Raw genomic sequence first — 20,304 nt, 5'->3', positions numbered from 1 at the left:
CGGCCATCACCACCCACCTACCCCCTTCATAGATTATATTTCTCTACAATATCATAATTCAACATTTTGTAACACAAAAAACACTTGTCATCATGGGTTAGTGGGCTTGTACCCAACAACTGTCCTGAAATATCAGATTGTAGCCTTGGCTTATTATTTAAGAAATCTTTTCACATAATATAATTGATGCATTTTAGATATTAATGAAATTACGACCTCTAACATAAAAAAACAACAAAGTAATTACCTGGCCTGGATCATTCTGTTACAACCATATTGATTGCAGACTACTTAAAAAATGTAATTATTTCGAGTGTGAGTTGATCGGGTTGGATAGATCCACGTTTCAATTGCATATACAACCGGATGAAGATAAGTTTTAGTGACTTGCGCAGTAGAGTAAACCAACAATTCTGCATTGTTACGAATCAAAACAAAGGCAGATCAGTTACACCTTGATAAAAGTCGAAGCGAAAATAATGGTGGGTTGATTTTGATTGAAACAGTAGCACAATTGAGTGTCGACCAGCTCGAGGAAAGATTTATCACTGCACTGTTAGTTAGAGACCGTCACACTGATCAGTGAATAATGGCTAGGTTGCCACTAGAAATGGTTCCACTACTGATGTCATGGTCTTGCTCCAGCCACATAAGTGGACCGTCCCAAGGCCTGCCTTTCAGGACGTTTTGTAGTTATTTGACTACAATAAATTACTGGCCTTTAGCTCCCATAATTTCCAATTACATTGACCCCAAACTCAACTGTACATAGCTTAACATATAATAAACTAATTCCCATTGAAATAAAGGTGAAACCTTACCGCATAATTATTATGATTTGTTTAAAGGGACGATAACACTCTTGCTGGCTTGACAGCTCCAGAAAATAAATAATAGCCTTATTCTAAGTATTAGATGTTTATGTGTCCTACCTGTTGTGTAAATTATCCATTACATCCTATTTTACTTGTCCAGAGGATTCGAAAATATTTTTAAATCAAAGTCACATTTGAAAAGGTTTACGTTGGGCTTTTCAAATCATTTAGTTGAATTTTTCCAATTTTTTTATATTAGGTGTGTTAAGATGAAATTTGTATCATCAATTAATTGGAATATTGTAAAATAGTACAATTTGTTGACTAGAATAAAGATTGGGACATATTATTCAGTTACAAGAGTGGTATTGAGCCTTTAAACCCTGCTATGCAAAATTTCTGTTCAGTTTAAAATGGCCGCCAAAGCAGAATCGCGGGGTGTCATGTCACTCGATTTCAGTGTTCCACTCTTCACTATTTGTTACATAATTACTTATTTCCATGCAAACTGTGATGATATGTGTTGAAAATTTTGCAGTTGAACCTAATTTTACTTGCTCAATGCCTCGAATAGTGTATCATATTTAGTTTATATTTAAATCTCAAATAGTTTTATATTTTGTATTTTTATATGTTCTTGTTGTATATATGTTCTGTATGTACATAAATTAAACTTATTTTTGTAAATTCTGGAGAGGAGTCAACATAGGCCCAGCCTGTTCTCCAATCCATTTTCAAATGAAACAAAAAACTGTTTACAAAAAAAAAAGAATAGTGTATCAATTGCAGCCGTAGATAAGAATTATCATGGCTATAAATTGCAGCTAGGTTGCCACAATTCCGTTTCCAGTAAGATTTTTAAGATGTTATATTTTGGTCAACCTATCTCAGTAGACTTATCAACTAATGATGTAATAACTTTTATATATTACAGGAAACTAATGATGTAATAACTTTTATATATTACAGGCAACTAATGATGTTATAACTTTTATATATTACAGGAAACTAATGATGTTATAACTTTTATATATTACAGGAAACTAATGATGTTATAACTTTTATATATTACAGGAAACTAATGATGTTATAACTTTTATATATTACAGGAAACTAATGATGTTAAAACTTTTCATCGGTGTGTTGAATGTGGTGAAATTTTCCATAAATACGATGATTTAGAGAAACACAATAAAACACATGTTAAGACAGAGGAAACTGATGACGTAGATGGATATTGTCATGTTAAAGAAGAGAAAATTGAAGATATTGAAACTGTTTATCAGTGTAATTTGTGTGATGAAGAATTTAGATTAGAATCTGATTTAGAGAAACACTGTGAAATACATGTTAAAGAAGAAGAGTCTTCTTTACAACATGGTAGAAAGTTAGAGACCGGGCTTAGTCAGTGTAATGAAACACACATACAAAGTCGAGAGGTTTCTAAGAAATATGAGAAATCATGGACGGAAAAGGACACAAGAAATGTAACAAGAGACAAAGCGTACACGTGTGGTGTTTGTAGTAAATCATTCGCTAAAGGTGGCAATCTACAGCGACATATGGAAATTCATCTGGGAGTAGCAGAGAAGCCGTTTGGATGTGACGTTACTAGCTATTCCTGTTTCCAGAGTCGTAGTTTAACAACAGATACGAAGGTTCACACGGGAGAAAAATCCTACGATTGTGATGTTTGTGGTAAATCATTTTCTGGAAGTGATAGTCTGATGCAACACACCAAAACGGGTACTGGTGAAAAACCCTATAAATGCTGTGTTTGTACGAAATCATTTAAGTATAACAGCGACCTGGACAGACACACCAAAACTCACACAGGTGAAAAACCTTATAGATGTGGTTTATGTAGCAAGTCATTCATTCAACATAGTACTCTACTGGAACATATACGAACTCACACAGGTGAAAGACCATTTGAGTGTTATGTTTGTAGTAAATCATTTACTAATAGTAGTCACCTACAGAGACATATCAGAATTCACACTGGCGAAAAACCTTATAAGTGTGATGTTTGTGATAAATGTTTTGTTAATAGTTGTAATTTACAGAGACACATGAGAACTCATCGAGATAAAACTGTTTGAATTTGTAATGATTCTGTTTATTTCATATACAATCCGGTCTTTTAACCGACAGGAGGGCTTTGGGGGGCGGGAAACATTATGAAGATGGATAAACCCCCTCTCCTTTCAACCTGTTTTTGTACTACTGTTGGGCTGTGATTTTGAAATATATCTATTGATGTACAATTAGTTAAAGATACATTATGGAAGATTAGATAAAGAGCTGGTAGTTCTCACTAGAAGAGTTAAAAACTAGATAATGTAAAGGGAATTTTCTGAAAATTTCAGTCAAATTGATCCACTCTAAACTGAGATTTTAGCAATTGAATTTTGGGCCTCGATCATCATTACTTAAGTCGGTACGATAAAAGCATTGTCTCGATTATCCATTTTTTGATTTAATCAAAAGCAGCAGACCGGGTTCTAATCCAGTAAATATCGCAGGCTAGCGATGCTATCGAGAGTTGATACTGGTCTGGATAAGTTAATTAATGTCTAATTAATAATTTAGATAATATTTCAGGCCTAAAGAAAGACCTGCAATTGACAGATTCAGCGGTGCACAATTCCCATCGCCCGACACCCGGGACAGGTTAATCATTTTGTTGGACAGCTGATATTTCACATTCCGCCCGCCCGCAGACAGGCCGATTTTCTCTGACAAATTCTTTGAAATTGAACAATACTTTGTGATCATTTAAAGTATTTAAGTTCCTGTCGGCACAATAATAATAGCCGAATAGACTAACTTCAGTTACAACTAACTTACTAAGCACACGATAGTCCTACCGGTAATAGCTTCCGGTACTAAAAATAACTTTTCTAAAATAAACGAGTATTGTCGAATGACAACATTTCTTACCGAAGACACCGCAATTTTTTTTACTCTATTTTGTGAAAATTTTCCTCTTTTCAATGTCATTCACAGCATTTTATTGTTGAATGATAAATAAACAGCAATAAATAATGTTATAAGTGTTCATTTCACAAAGATTACAAATGCCGTATAGCGTTTTTACATCACCTGACTTCTCGCTCTCTTTTCCACACGACCTATGGTACTGTTAGAATTATCCCTGTTTCTTCACAAATTGTGTATACCCACACTTTGATTTTTCAAAGGAATCATTGATTTTCTGATTAAAATATATTTTATGTAAGCAGAAATGTGAATAAAGCTAACTATACTGAGAGGTACCGGTACACTGATTATCAATGACATTGTGTCATGGTGGTCCTTAAATTGCATGATCAGAAAAACTGCTATTTATTTGACTTGGTAAATGGGCAGGTTTTTAGACAGCACTAATATTGTATACTTTAATTTACATGTAGAATTCTTGTATTGTAATATTTCATTTTCAATACGGCATACGCTTGAATGAGAAAAAACGAGTTTGCAAGGGTAAACGGCCGATAGAACAACACAAACTTTTTCTGATGTTTTTTCCTTTTTATCCCTCCATTTATGGTTCTTGTTGTCTATTACAATTATAACGTCCTATACATTATTGATGATAACATGGACAGGTTGAAACAGAATTGGAACATTTGGATGCTTAAATATTTGTTACTTTGTTATTATTTTTATGTTTAGTCATGTAAATGTGTGCTGCGTAATTGTTCGTGTAGCTACTTAAATTTGTAATGATTCGATTTATTTGGTGTACAATGAGTTAAAGATACAGTAGATAAGATTAGATGAAAAGTTGATAGTTCTCACTATAAAAAGGGGTGTGGCCTATGATCCAAAGTATGACAGCCCAAGACAGCTAGGGGTGTGTTCAATGACTGTTAGTGGTTGGGTCATGACAGCTAGGGGTGTGGTCAATGACTGTTAGTGGTTGCTCCATGACATGGCACTTAAAGGGGCATTAGGTAAGATTAGATAAGGGGATGACAGATCTAGCTATAATAGTTAACAAATTGATAATAGAAAGAGAATATTCTGAAACTTTCAGTCCAATTGCTTCACTCTGAACCAAGATATTAGCCATCAAATTTTAGGTTAGCCTTGATCGTCATTACTACCGTTGGTACGATTATAAACCATGTCTTGATTATTTACCTTTACCTTAAATTATCCATCACAAAATGTATTCAAATATCCTGTTTCCTTCCACTGCTAAAGACCCCTATGCGCAAGTGAATTATTGCCATAAAATTGAACCATGTGTTAGTCCCAAAATGACCTAGTTTGTGTCGAGTGGATGTTAAACAACTCTCTTACATCATGCATGTTTAACGTGTGTATATATATATATATTCTTTAAAAATAAACTGAATATTGGTCTTCATATAAATTCATTACCAACAGGTTTCACAACATAGTGATCATCAGGGTAAAAGTTACTCTGATGATCACTATGTTGTGAAACCGGTTGGTAATGAATTTATATGAAAACCAATCTTCAGTTTGTTATTTTTAAAGAATATTGAAGACATAAACCATGAACATTTAACTTTTACATCTATATATATATATTAATAAAAACTAAATAAAGCTGCTCTCAGTATATAACATTAAAAAAACACAATTTTTAACGATTCAAAAAAATATTAATTTACACATTCCGCCAAGTACTTTCGATCGTTACGGTTTCTTGAGGGTGAATGACAATAGAGATAAACATTTTAATACAATAAAACACACGTTTCGGGCAGCCTGTAAATTATACATAATCACGTGCTATTAGGGATGAAAAATATATAATTAAAAAAATGAAACATTTCAGGCCTAAAGAAAGACCTGCAACAGGAAGATTTAGCTCTTGCATAATGTATCTTTAATGATAATTAATTCACACATCTGAGTGTCACAATTTTTATGCGTTATTGTTTGTATTTTGGTTCATTGTTGGTCATACCTGATTTATTAAAAAGTTAAATTCCATGAAATGAAATGGGGTTGAACGTCCTACTATTCTGCTCCGACTGCCCTAATAAGGACTGGCATACACCATATAGTGTGCTATGAGGGCAGCAGCACTATGGCCTACATGTACTTTTATATCGAATTCCAACTTCCAAGGGATTTTTTACATACACGCCAATGTATACGCGGGACCTCAGTTTTCGCCCCATCAAAATGACTAGACAGCTGTCCTTGTCAGGACCTCTGTCCTGTTCCACCCATAAGGGGAAACTACGGCAGAAAATCCTAATGAACTTTCTCAACCAATGCAGGGGTCGAACATGCGTCCTCTAAGCTACACTGAAAAAAAACTTGTGTTGGATCTCAACACAAGTACTTGTGTGAAAATTATTCTACACAAGTTATGTGTTGTTTTGCATTGCATTAACACAAACTTGTGTTCTTTTTAATGCATTAACACAAATCTTGTGTTTTTTCCATATAATTAACACAAGTAATGTGTACCGTCAACAAATATTTTTTTTTTTAAATTTGAACTCCATACAAAGTCTTAATCTGGGGGTCCACAAGTAAGAGAAAGGTATTTTTTACTCAGACAATATAGCCAGACAGACTTGAATGCTAATTGGTGTTAAGATGTCTGTAGTTAAAATAAAGTTGGGCCCAATAAACTGGTAGATCAAAGGCCTGTTGAGCGCTCATGCCCGGTGTGATTTTAACAATTGACTCCAAATGCGTTGACAAGAAAATAAGTAAAACTGTTATTGAATGTGATTGGTTGATAAAATCAACGTACTATAGGCTACATTTTGTCTGCGATATCATCTCGGTGGAAGCGGACATTAAATGAAGTGATTTCACACAATTAATTTAACATTTAACAACGTGCTGAAATGATTTTGGAGCAGTGATATGTTTGACAAATGTAAGCTAATGGTCACATAGAATACAAGACCGCAGGTTTGTGAATATTTATATAAAAAAAATAATACCATGTATGTAATTTAGCATCGATATTGTTTCTCTGTATAATATTAGTATTTCGTTTCCTTAAAAAAACCTCCAACAATTTAAACCGGAAGTTCATGTTTATAATATGGCGCGGTCAGGAAAAAAATTTCGGCATGTTATTATCAAATCTGTTCAATTTTTCTGAAATCATGCTTAATTAACATTAGTTGTTCGGCGCTACGATGTTGTTCAAATACTTACATTACAGAATCACATTATGATTAAAGCAGAAACGGTTCGACTTGAACCAGCAGGTAAGAATCTGTTTTGAAATTATATCTTGGGAGGTTGGATTGGCGTTGGAGACCCGATTGGCGGCCATTTTGATTCTTGTTTCATGATTTTTTTTATATTATAACGATTTTGCCAAGAGTAGACATAAACGCGGGCACAGACTAGAAAAAATCTTTTTACACTTTTGTGTTAGTTGAATTGTAATCTAATTTATGTTTAAAAAAACAACCTTAAATCAAATAAGCAGATATTTTCCCCAAACCCTCCGTTCAACCTCCGACTCTGTCACTCTGTGGAATATTATTAGGCCCCTATTTTCCTGATTCAGTCACAGTTAATAAATAATAAATAATGGAACTAGAATCAGTCTGTGGAAGTTTCTCTATAGTTTCATTATTTTTTCCAGTCAGTGATGATATGACTCATTCCACCTTACAGTTACAGCAATTACCGTATTGGGAATTTACCGTTCAAGGACTCCATTTTGGCATTGAATTGGAATTTGAAGAAAAACTGGTAACAATTTCATTTAATTTTTATATTTTCTATTTTTTTTTTTTACCAATGTCCTACAATGATTAGTGTATGTGAACATACAATCCCAAGTAAAGTATTTATATGACACTTACATGCAACAGAGAGAGAAAAATGACATAAACAAGGCCTTACGTGTACTTGTATTTGAAGAATCAAGTAGTCCAAGCTATGCCTATATGCATACCGGTAATCAACTACGACGACGATTAGCTTTCTTCCGTTTCCACCATTTCCCTGCACACTGTTCCATTCTACTTAGCCTACAGACGCTAGGTTGTTTCGGGAAAAAGGACAGGTAAGGTTAAATTTGATATGAATAATTCGTTTGCTGGTATGGGTATTTAGCAAACGGAGGAAACCGAATGGCCCAGAGAAAAACTCAAGAGATTGGACAGGCGACTCTACTCCTTGAAATCGAAACCATGCCACTTAACACAATGACAGACCCTGTGATTTCATGTGAATGCATTAACTACTAGGCCATTCCCCCCAGCCCCACCCCATATTGAATAAAAGTATGGCTTATTTCAAATATGATATTTACATATAAAGAAAGTAGAGAGACTTCAATCTTACTAGAAAAATACTAGATTACCTGAAATGAAATGGGGTTTAAAGACAACGTCCTACTGTTCAGCTCCGACTGGTCTAATGCAGTGTGCTAAGAGAAAATGTTTGTCCGGGCAGCGACACTATGGCCTACTCTCATAGTGAATTCAAACTGCCAAGAGAACTTTTATGTGTACGCCAATGTGTACATTGGATCTCAGGGGAAACCACTCTGAAAAATCAAGATGAGCTTTCTCGGTCAACCCCAAGAGGTAACCTGTGGCCTCCATGCTAGTATTCCAGCACCTAACTCACTCAGTCACCATGGTCGTCTTCTAATTACTGCGACATTGAAACCATGTGACAAACAAGGATTATAAAAATAGATTTTTACGGCTTAGGTAGTTCCTTGGGATTAAAATTTTTGATATATATAGATACATTAGTTTCAATTTCAAATCACACAGTTTGTATATATGGTATGGTAGCTTTAATGGTAAATTACATATAATGTATTTATTTTTTCAGTTTCAATATTGGATGTATATGCAAATCACCCAGGAAAAGATCATGTAACAAAAGAAATTATAAAAGTAAAAAAATGGAAGAAGAAATGGCTGGAAAAAATGATGATAGAGCAGCTTTTTCTTGGTGGGTAACTATTTAATTCTTATAGAAAAGATTGCTGTTATGCTATTTTGAAATCTAAAATTCAGTTTAGTATAGTAAAACTGTACACGTACATGTATGAGCACAGACAGAATCTTAGTTAGATATGACTGTCTCATCTGTGGCAAAGCAAACCAACACATGAAACAAAACAAATGTAGTTAAATTAACATTTTTTGACTTAATCAAAACTGTCTAGTCAATTTAAGCCAACTAATGTAATACATTGCATATTTTTTTTCAGTTAGCCACCTCGGAAGATCAAGACAGCTGGAAAGGGCTATTGATATTGTGGAAGTGTTTTCTTACAGAGGTTGCTTATCAGACAAAGGCTATGTAAGTACCATGCATATTTGCTTTTTGAATCATGAACTGGTTCTATACACTTGGTGGGGGGGGGTGGGTGGATGGCCGAATGGTTAGCATGTGCGTGCTGTATCATACGGCCTGTCATCCTCGGTTGTACGTGACAAGGAGTAGGGCTGCCTGTTCAACCTCGTGGGTTTTCTCCAGGTCCTACGGTTTCCTCCCACTGCGAAAGACCTATATGACTTCAAAACTATAAGATGGATGCAATGTTACACCCTTTCATAATCATTATTATAAAGCGTTCAAATGCATGAATTTGTAAAATATAATTAATATCATATTGTAATACTGTTTGCAATACTGTATTCACCACTGCCTTAGTGGAGATAATTGGTAAATTAAATGATTATTTTTTCATTTTGTCTTTTTTTCAAGACTTTTGTTCTGGCTTCTGACCCATTGAGGCATAATAATCTACCTGGGTCTGTAACTTGAAAAGACACAATAAGTATTATGCAAAGTTGAAACAAAATAGAGACTCAACGTGTGGAAAAATAAGTTATTTATTTAAAAATTGTGAACCGTAGAAAGTATATTTATTGCCAACTCAACCACATACTATCATCCAGGGTTTATGGACCTACTTATAGTCCAACCTTCGACGATGGGTTGTATGTTCAATCTAGTTGGAGGTGTACGATTGAACATACAATAATTCAATAACTCACTTCTCTTAGTATAATCTTATATTCTGTAACAATATCTAACAAAGATAATATATACATATAATACTGACCCACAGGATAGGTAACTTAATAAGGAACAGCATCTAAGAAATAACTTATCAGAGACCTGCCCTTCAGTATGTCCTCTGTCTGCCTGTGGTTAACTGCCCTTTTCTTTAATATACAATTTTTAGGACTTTTATACCTTAGCTTTGTTTTTAGTTACAATATAATCCTTAATACCTTACTGGAATAACTTTACAATAGATAATAATTTATGAAACAATGTCTCTCTAATATAATTACAGAGTTTATTTTAATTAGGATTCTGGCTAATCTATAATGGCTCTGGCCTCAAATTAACTATGCTCTAATTCTACCTGGTCATAATACTTGAATATTAAGCCATCAAATTATTTTATAATTTTGAAAATGAAATGAAATGGGGTTTAACATCCTACTGTTTTGCTCATAAACTGGGCTATGAGGGAAATTTTGCCCGGGCAGTGGCGCTACAGCCTACTCTTATATCGAATTCCAACTGCCAAGGGATCTTTTACATGCACGCCAATGTGTACACAGGACCTCGTTTTTTTATCCCATCCAAACGACTAGACAGCTGTCCTTGTCAGGTCCTCCGTCCTGTATCACTGACAAGGGGAAGACACGTCGGAAAATCTGGATGAACTTTCTCAGCCAATTCAGGGATCGAACACCCGACCTCCAGGCTAGTGAGCCAGTGTCGTACCCTCTTAGCCATGTGATCTCCTTATAATTTTGAAAAAGAATATAGTGATTGTAAAAGCTAATAAGTTATCAGTTGCATTTTATTTTTGTTTTTAATGTTAAATATCCCTCTCAAACACAATTATATTTTAATTCTCTCCAGAAATTTGTGTAAAATATAGACTGTAAATTAAAACTTTCATCTTTTAACTGTTGAGTCAATTTAAGTCATCTCATACATAGTATGTTTTTTTCCAGTTAACTACATCAGAAAGATAAAAACAGTTGGAAATGGCTATTCATATTGTGGAAACTTTTCTCACAGAGCTTGATAATCAGGCAAAATGTAAGTAACATACATATTTGTATTTTTAATCAGGAAGTAGTTTTATACACTTGCTTGGTAATCTAGTTATTCTTCTTGGGGCAATGCCTAGGACTCAGCTATTTCAAGTACTTGGCATGCTTGATTTTTGCCAATCACATCCATTACAGTAAATAGCAGTAAAATAATGATGGACAATATTTTACTTTTCAAATAGATTTCAATAGATTTTAAAGGGTAATATCCAATTTGTTGTCAATGGAAATAAAATAAGAATGGGTCCAAAAATAATTAGACATTGCCAAGTAAATAGGTGCTGCCAATGATGTAGTAGGGAATCTGGATTTGCAGACAATACATGTATGAACCGGGTGAATAGTTGACCTATTATGAGACTTCAGTCCCAAATCTCAAGACTTTTTTCTGACTTGGCCTGACAAAGACAGCTGTCTAGTCCTTCCGATGAGACGAATATTGGAATGCACGTAAAAGATCCCCTGGCAGTTGGAATTCGATATAAGAAAAGATGATAGTGCCGCTGCCCGGGCACACTGTGTGGCATATGCCCGTCATTATTAGCCCAGTATAGGAGCAGAACAGTAGGACGTTAAACCCCATTTCATTTCATTTTTCTGACTTTTAACCCATTTGATTTGAGCATAATAATCTGCCTGGGTCTTTAAGTGGACAAGACACAATAAGCGTTACGCAAAGTTGAAACCAAATAGAGACTCAGTCTCGATGTGGCAAAATAAATTGTTTATTTAAACATTGTATTCTTATTGCCTACTTTTTATTTTTTAGGCTGGAACACCCTTGCAAGAGTATTTGGTGTATGATAACAACAAGAGAACCCAAGCATCAATTTATTTTATACTTCTGGGAAAGAATGCATTTGACCCAATTTTTAAATATTTATTTTTTGTTATTAATGTTAAATTTTCTTCCAAAACACAATTAGATTTTAATTCTCTTCAAATATGTATGTATAATATAGCAAGTAAACTGACATATAAATCACTTAGAATTTGGTCGGAAATCATAAAGTATTTAATAGGCATTACTAGAAACCAAATGTAGATCAAATACACCCAGAATTACAAAAAACCTTGACCTACATTAAGGTGACTTTCCCTTGCTTATGAAATGAAATAGTTTTAATATCCTGCTTTTCTGTGTTCTTAGAGTGATTCTACCCTACCCTTATATCAAATATTTCAACTGTCAAGGGTTCTTTAAAGGGTACCCAGGGGGGCCGAATGGTTAACACGCACACATTTGATCAGAAGGTCTGTCATTGATTCAAATAATTCAATTTTCAAGGGTTCTTCAAAGTGTACGCAGTTGGGTTGGTTTCAATTCTGGGGGGTGGGGGTGGATGGCCGAATGGTTAGCACGTGCATGCTGTATCATACGGCCTCCTGTCATTGAGTCAACTGGCATGGTTTCGAATCCCCGGTTGTAGACAAGGAGTGGGGTCGCCTGTCCAATCTTGTGGGTTTTCTCCGGGACCTCCGGTTTCCTCCCACTGCTAAAGACCCCTACGCGCTAGCGAATTATTGAAATAAAATTAAACCATATGTTAGTCCCAAAATGATCTAGTTTGTGTCGAGTAGACGTTAAACCCCATTTCTCTCTGTCTCTCTCTCTTTTGATTCTGGGCTTGTACCCAATTATCCCTTGCCATATCCAACACTGAAAAGTGGGAACTATGTCGGAAAATCCAGTTGAAATTTCGCGGCCAACGCCTTATGCTCACTGAACCACTGTGGCTTATGACTTGTGATTGTATATAAATCTTTTGTACATATGATATTTTTTTATTTCAATCCTGTAATCTTGATGCTTTGCTTCTTTTATTTATAAAATATTCATTTTGTTTGGGTTTTTTTTAATGAGGAAAAGGCTCTACATCATTTTATTACTCCTGCAAAATAGAGCAATTTTCTTTTGTTAGTTTTCTGTGTATGCTAGTTATTTCTAGATGCCTCACAAATCACTTGTAGTGTGATTTTGTAGCATTTTTCAGTTTTTGAAATTGTTTCAATTTAGTGCATAATTAATCTTATTAGTGCTTAGTTTGGATGTTATTAAATTTAGATATATTTGAATTATATATTTTGGGGTATGGGGTAGGGATACTGTGTACATATCTTTATATTCTCAGTTCTTGTTTTGGGGTAAAGAACAATTTAAATAGCTATTTTATATTTTGTGATGGGTAAAGTGTGTGGGGCAAAAAACAATTTAAATAGCTATTTTATATTTTGTGATGGGTAAAGTGGGGGGGGGGGGAGGGGTCATTATATATAACACAATATAATTTGTATTAGAATTGAAGTCTCTGTTTTTCTGTTAACATTTCAAATATCTATTTAGTTTTGATGTATTAATTTACTTTTTCCTATGATTTTATGAATAAATAATAATCTTACAAAATTTTTTTTTGTTTCCTTCTTTTATCAAACTTTACAGGTCTAACAGAGCAAAGAGAGGGGTCCTGCATAGAAAGGTTGCTATGCTGGATATAAATTGGGGAAAAATACAAAACAAGTTTTTGATGATGGTTATACACAAGTTTGTATGAAACCACACAAGTTTCAGAAATTTCAACACAAGTTTCAGAAATTTTAACACAAGTTTCAGAAATTTCAACACAAGTTTCAGAAATTTCAACACAAGTTTCAACACAAGTATTGTGTAGATTTCACACAAGTTTCAACACAAGTTTTGTGTTGTTTGATACATATTAACACAAGTTTTGTGTTGTTTCAACATTTAACACAAGTTTTGTGTTGTTTTAACACAAGTTTGTGTTGTTAAATAGAGACACCTAACTTGTGTTGAATTTAACACAAGTTTGTGTTCTTTCAACACAAGTTTTTTTTCAGTGTAGTGAGCCAGAGTCTTACCCACTTAGCCACCATGTCTCCTAAAATAAACCCCAAAAAAACATTGTGCTTTAAGAATAAAACCCTAGTAATTTTGTTTGGTTTATTTATTTCTCAATGACTATGATACATATAAGAAAAAGAGATCTTTATTAATGATACTGTATGTAATATTTAGATAAAGAGTTGACAGTTCTTGCTATAATAGCTCAAAAATAAATAATATTTATTAATTAAAGATACATTATGTAAGATTTACAACAGTAGGACGTTAACCCCATTTCATTTACTGCAAATGTATTCATAGGCTAGTTTTTTTCCAATAAAAGTATGACATATTCCATCTTCTATAGAAGGCTTGATCTCACTTTAACTCTGTACATCTAAGTCCTTCACGTAATACCCTGCATATCTCGACGCTAATTTCATTTGGGTATTCACCCTGCTTGGGAGCCTATCAGATTCCTCGATCATCGCGAATACGAAGTCTCGCACTTTCCAGCTAAAATATCTACCTGTGATAATCGAGTTGCAAAGTTCGTTCAATGTCAAAGTTTCCGTGGAGGTCGCTATGTCACAACCTCTGATTGGTCGCTACTGTTCACGTGTCTGCAGATAACGTAGCTATAAGTTCGGGGATTGTAAAGTAATCTATTAGTCTGAGTAGTCATATTAAAACAAACACAATTATTAATTTATTAAAACAACATTTTATTATTGGTCCAAGTGGTCTTTTTGTTTGTTTTCGAGTAGTCTTTTTGTATGGAGAGAGAAAGAAAAAGTGATTTTTAACGTCCACTCAATGCTAACTAAAACTAGGTCATTTCGGGACTAACATATGGTTCAATTTTTATTTCAATAATTTGCTTGCGTGTAGGGGTCTTTAGCAGTGGGAGGAAACCAGAGGGCCCGGAGAAAATCCACGAGATTGGACAGGCGACCCTACTCCTTACCAAGTAAAACCGGGAATCGAAACCATGCCACTTGACTTTACAGCGCGCGCGTGCTAACCATTCAGTCATACCCCCCCCTCCCCTTCATACACCAAGACTTCTAGTTGACTCAATGATGCGCTAACCATTCGACCAGGATGGCTGAATGGTTAGCGTGCGCGCGCTGTATCATAAAGTCTGTCATTGAGTCGACTGGCGTGGTTTCGAATCCCCGGTTGTACGTGACAAGGAGTAGGGTCACCTGTCCAACCTCGTGGGTTTTCTCCGGGTCCTCCGGTTTCCTCCCACTGCTAAAGACCCCTACGCGCAAGCGAATTATTGAAATAAAATTAAACCATATGTTAGTCCCGAAATGACCTAGTTTGTGTCGAGTGGACGTTAAACCCCATTTCTCTCTCTCTCTCTCTCTCTCTCTCTCACCATTCGACCATCCACCCACCCACCCATCCACCCCCACTCATACACCCACTTGTGTTAGGTTGAGAAAATGAAATGGGGTTTAACGTCCTACTGTTCTGCTATGAATTGGACTAATGAAGATGGGCATACACCATACAGTGTGCTATGAGGGAAATTTTGCCACAGCCTACTCTTATATAAGATTCCAACTGCCAGGGGATCTTTTGCGTGAGTGGTCTATCACTTGGGTCTCCCATACAGACTGGTCTTTGGTCCGAGTAAAATCGCAGACTTTGCATAGATGCATATAAACTGGTTGGACAAACAACCCTACTCCTTGTCACGTACAACCAAGGAATCGAAACCACGCCAGTTGACTCAATGACAGATCTTATTATTCAATGCGCACACGCTAACCATTCAGCCATTCACTTGCCCCTAATAAAACAGTGTGCTTCCGCCATGTAATGTGCTATGAGGGAAATTTTGTCCATAAAGTGGCGCTACTGCCTTCTCTTATTTTGAAGGGGCTCAATTCTTACTTGACTTGGACAAAGATACTGGATAATCAACCACATTAAAAAACCAAACTCCTGGTTACGCATGGGCAAATATTGACAATGGTCCCCAGGTTTAAATACATTTGATAAGGCCAACTGCAAGTTTGGTCAAAGGTCATCAGATGTAAACAGGGTTAGGGCTAATCCCAACCCTAACCAGAGAGAGAAGGAGAGGAGAGAGAGTATGTTGGGACTAACATATGGTACAATATTTATTTCAATAATTCGCATGGGTATGTGAGTCTTCAGCAGTGGGAGGCCCCCGGACGATCATACTCTTTGTCAAGTACAAGCTTGGAATCGAAACCATGCCACTTGATTCAATGATGGGCCTTATGATCTAAAGAGCACACCCTACTTGAGACCTGCCACTCCACCCCCATTAAAGAATCTTTTTCTAAAAATAGGTCTTCCTTAGCACACAATGAACTGATTGAACACAATTCATTTTTAATTATAAGCAGATTTGGTCATAGCTGTTTTGATCTTGTAGTAAAAGTACATAGACACAGGCTTTTGGTAGCAAGGAAATTGGAGAAAACCCACGATAGATCTTATATTTTAAAGTGCATTAATGTCTGAAATTTATTCAGATTGTGTTGGTATTGGAATCGTCCAGTGTAGGTAAGAAAAAAAGATGTTCATTTATAAACATCCTCCTATGGCAGGACCACTGTTCAGCCAGTACAGGAATAAAAGATGCTGAAGGGATGAAATTAGACATTCATTTGCATATCAAAAGTTATTAACCCCTGTAGACACGTTTTTAATCATGAGTAAAACTAATCTGATAGTACACATGGATTCCACGTTAATGAGTTTTTCGTGTTGAAGGGTCCTCGTCTGAAATCTATATACAACCATCTCTGCTGTACCGGAAATGGAGATGTCAAAGGCTGAAAAATCAGACCGAAACCCGTGTCAATGCTGTCGTCGGTGTAATCGATGGTTGTTTGGTGCTCGTATGATCGGAACAGTTCCAAGAATCGTCATCCAATCTGAATAACTATAAATAAATAATAACCGTTGCTAACACAATAATGGTGAGTTGATAGAAATTTGTTATCATCAAATGTTTTTATGGGTATACAGTGGCGTGGGTATACAGACAACTCATCCCAAATACAACTCATCCTAAGACAACTCATCCCAATATAAGACATCTCATCCCAATATAAAAGACAACTCATCCCAATATAAAAGACAATTCATCCCAATATAAAAGACTACTCATCCCAACTTTAAAACATGGGTATATCGAAAAAAGAAATTTAATAATGCCTAATTACTTTTCAATATTGTGTCAAGTTTGAACTAGTATGGTACCAAAATTTAGGTTTTAAACTGATGTAATGAATTTTATAATTATATATTACAGACAGCAAAAGATGTTATAACTTTTATATATTACAGGAAACTAATGATGTTATAACTTTTATATATTACAGGAAACTAATGATGTTATAACTTTTATATATTACAGGAAACAAATGATATTATTACTTTTATATGTTACAGGATACTAATGATGTTATAATTTTTATATATTACGTGAAACTAATGATGTTATTATAACTTTTATATATTACAGGATACTAATGATGATATAACTTTTATATATTACAGGAAACTAATGATGTTATAACTTTTATATATTACAGGAAACTAATGATGATATAACTTTTATATATTACAGGAAACTAATGATGTTTTAACTTTCCATCAGTGTGTTATATGTGATACTATTTTCCAACAACTTGAGGATTTAGAAAAACACAACAAAATACATGTTAAAGAAGAGAAAACTGATGACGTAGACGGATATTCTCATGTTAAAGAAGAGAAAACTGATGATATTGAAACTGTTTATCAGTGTAATTTATGTGATGAAGAATTTAAATCTGGCACTGATTTAGAAAAACACTGTGAGATACACGTTAAATATGAGGATTCTGGTTTGCAACATGGTAATCCTTCAAAACAGGATAAAAGATCTACCAAAATTCATGGGGGCAAAACAACTTTTGAATGTGATGTTTGTGATAAATCATTCACTTTAAACGGTTATCTAAGGAAACACAGGAGAATTCATACTGGTGAAAAACGATATAAATGTGATGTTTGTGGTAAATCATTCACTCAGAATCGTAATCTCCAAAGCCACAAGAGAAGTCATACGGGAGAAAAGCTTTGTAAATGTCATGTTTGTGGTAAATCAATTGTTGACTCCTGTTCACTTCGAAGGCATATGTTAGTTCACACGGGAGTTAAAAGCTATAAATGCGACGTTTGTAGCAAATCATTTGCTTTGCATTGTACGCTTCATAGACACAAGAGAATTCATACTGGTGACAAGCCTTATAAGTGTGATGTTTGTGGTAAAACATTCACTGAATGTGGGTCTCTACAGAGACATAAAAAGACCCATACAGGCGAAAAACTTCATAAATGTTATGTTTGTAGTAAATCATTTAGTAGGAAAACTATTCTACGGAATCACACGAGAATCCATACCAGTGAGAAACCGTATAAATGCGATGTTTGTAGTAAATCATTTTTTACAGAATCTCGGCTCCAAACACACACGACAGTTCATATGGGAGAGAAGCCTTATAAATGTGATGTTTGTAGTAAGTCATTTGGTAGGAAATTTAATCTGCAGATGCATATGAGAATCCATACAGAAGAAAACGGAAATATACAGAGTTGTGGTCTACAGAGTCACATGACAATTCATACTGAAGGAAATATACAGAGTTGTGGTCTACAGAGTCACATGACAATCTATAACGGAGAAAAACTTTTTAAATGCGATGTTTGTAGTAAATCATACTTTGCAGAATGTAATCTCCAAACACACATGAGAATTCATTCCAGAGACAAGTTTTATTCGTTGTAAATCATTTTCTCAGACATAAAAAATACACATGATAAATCTTTCTGGTGAACAAAGACACGTGTTAAAGATACATTATGGGAGATTAGATAAAGAGCTGGCAGTTCTCACTATAATAATTAAAAACTAGATAATGTAAAGGAAATTTGCTAAAAATTTCAGTCAACCGAGATTTTAGTGATTGAATTTTCGGCCTAGTCTCGATCATCATTACTAAAGTCAGTACAATAAAAAACATAGTCTTGATTATCCATTTCATGTCTAATTTATGAATGGAAGTCGAACATTGTCTTATCTGGATTGTCAACCTTTTTTTTGTTGTTTTTTTTATTACATTTAACTTATGGTGTCATTTGGCAAAATACCGTCTTTTACGCCATGTCATTTAGCAGACAACTGTCTTCGAGACATGTTGCACTTCCTCTGTTTGCTTCATGGGATCACATTGGCTAAGTGGGTAATACGCTGGCTCGCTAGCCTGGAGGCTGGGTGTTCGATCCCTGCATTGGCTGAGAAAGTACATCAAGATTTTCCGGCGTTGTCCTCCCTTGTCAGTGATGCAGGACGGAGGGCCTGACAAAGACAGCTGTCTAGTTGTTTGGATGGGACGGAAAAACCGAGATCCCGTGTACATATTGGCGTGCACATAAAAGATCCCTTGGCAGTTGGAATTTGATATATAAGTAGGCTGTAGCGCCGTTGCCCGGGCAAGTAATCAGACACCTCATTTCTTCCGAACGTTTAAAATGTTTCTCACTATAACATAGCCCCCCGGCTTCATTCACTTAATCTGATATGTGTCTTTGTTTGATATTTTCTGAATATTGTGTGTGTTGCAGTTCCCCTGCACTTACTATACAGAGGGGGAAGGGGGATAGCTGAATGGTTAGCGTGGTCGCAATGTATCATAAGGTCTGTCATTAAGTCAACTAGCCTGGTTTCAATTCCCTGGTTGTAGGTGACAAGGAGTTGAGTTTCCTGTCCAACATTGTGGGTTTTCTCTTTTGCACTCTCACTGCTAAAGACCCCTATGCTCAAGCAAATTATTGAAATAAAAATTGAACCATGTGTTAGTCCCGAAGTGACCTATATGTTGAGTGGACTTCAAGCTCATCCTCTCTCTCTCTCTCTCTCTCTCTCTCTGTAAAGCAATGGAATTCAAAATGTCTAGGGTTTCTTTTAAGTGCACTCTTACATTGACAACAACACCCTGTTCCTTGCGAGGTCCACCATCCTTCACGACAGACAGGACACTGTTCCTTGGCAGGCCCAACATCCTTCACGACAGACAAGACACTGTTCCTTGCCAGGCCCAACATCCTTCATCACAAACAAGATATTGTTCCTTGCGAGATCTACCATACTTCACCACAGACAAGACATTGTTCCTTGCGATTTCCACCATCCTTCACCACAGACATGGGGAAACAAAGTTGGAAAATCTCTTGTCAACATTCTCGGCCAAGACCAATATCGAACTCCATACCTCCGAAACTGCAATTTCCTCAAGATGTGCTGGAGCTGACCCCAACCCAAGACTTTTTACCCTAAACCTAACCCACAATCTTGTGACCTTGAAGAAATATGCAGTATCTTGTGACCTTGAAAAAATATGCAGTTGGCCTTATCAAATAGATCTAGTCATATGACTGTTATGACATACATGACATTCATCCATATTCCATTCACTCAACACAGACTAGGTTATTTAGGGACTAAGATATGTTTTTATTTCAATGATTCACTTGC

At 35.4% G+C, this 20,304-nt stretch overlaps 2 protein-coding genes and 1 long non-coding RNA gene across 4 annotated transcripts; all 3 read left to right on the top strand.

The window, feature by feature from the left end:
• The first annotated feature begins 271 nt into the window (after positions 1-271).
• LOC126818659 (zinc finger protein 239) lies at positions 272-2,966 on the top strand. The gene is made up of 2 exons (XM_050546192.2): positions 272-482; positions 1,925-2,966. The coding sequence occupies exons 1-2, from the start codon at positions 480-482 to the stop codon at positions 2,915-2,917; spliced, it is 996 nt and encodes a 331-aa protein (XP_050402149.1). The 5' UTR covers positions 272-479; the 3' UTR covers positions 2,918-2,966.
• Positions 2,967-7,458: 4,492 nt separating this feature from the next.
• On the top strand, positions 7,459-13,138 carry LOC126827490 (uncharacterized). Of its 2 annotated transcripts, none has more exons than XR_008787915.1 (5): positions 7,459-7,532; positions 8,631-8,753; positions 9,016-9,107; positions 10,790-10,877; positions 11,661-13,138. It is a non-coding gene; the product is annotated as an uncharacterized LOC126827490 (long non-coding RNA). The 2 variants fall into 2 exon arrangements; XR_008787913.1 differs by lacking the exon at positions 7,459-7,532 and adding an exon at positions 7,693-7,848.
• Positions 13,139-16,464: 3,326 nt separating this feature from the next.
• Positions 16,465-18,795, top strand: LOC126818176 (zinc finger protein 664). Its single transcript, XM_050545420.2, has 2 exons — positions 16,465-16,702; positions 17,356-18,795. Exons 1-2 carry the CDS (start codon positions 16,700-16,702, stop codon positions 18,556-18,558), a joined length of 1,206 nt encoding a protein of 401 aa, XP_050401377.1. The 5' UTR covers positions 16,465-16,699; the 3' UTR covers positions 18,559-18,795.
• The last annotated feature ends 1,509 nt before the right edge of the window (positions 18,796-20,304 follow it).

This window comes from Patella vulgata, chromosome 1 (assembly GCF_932274485.2).
Source record: "Patella vulgata chromosome 1, xgPatVulg1.2, whole genome shotgun sequence".
Classification (NCBI taxonomy): Eukaryota; Metazoa; Mollusca; class Gastropoda; family Patellidae; genus Patella; species Patella vulgata.
Note: the sequence above shows the minus strand (reverse complement) of the source record. Positions and strands in the feature narration are given on the sequence as shown.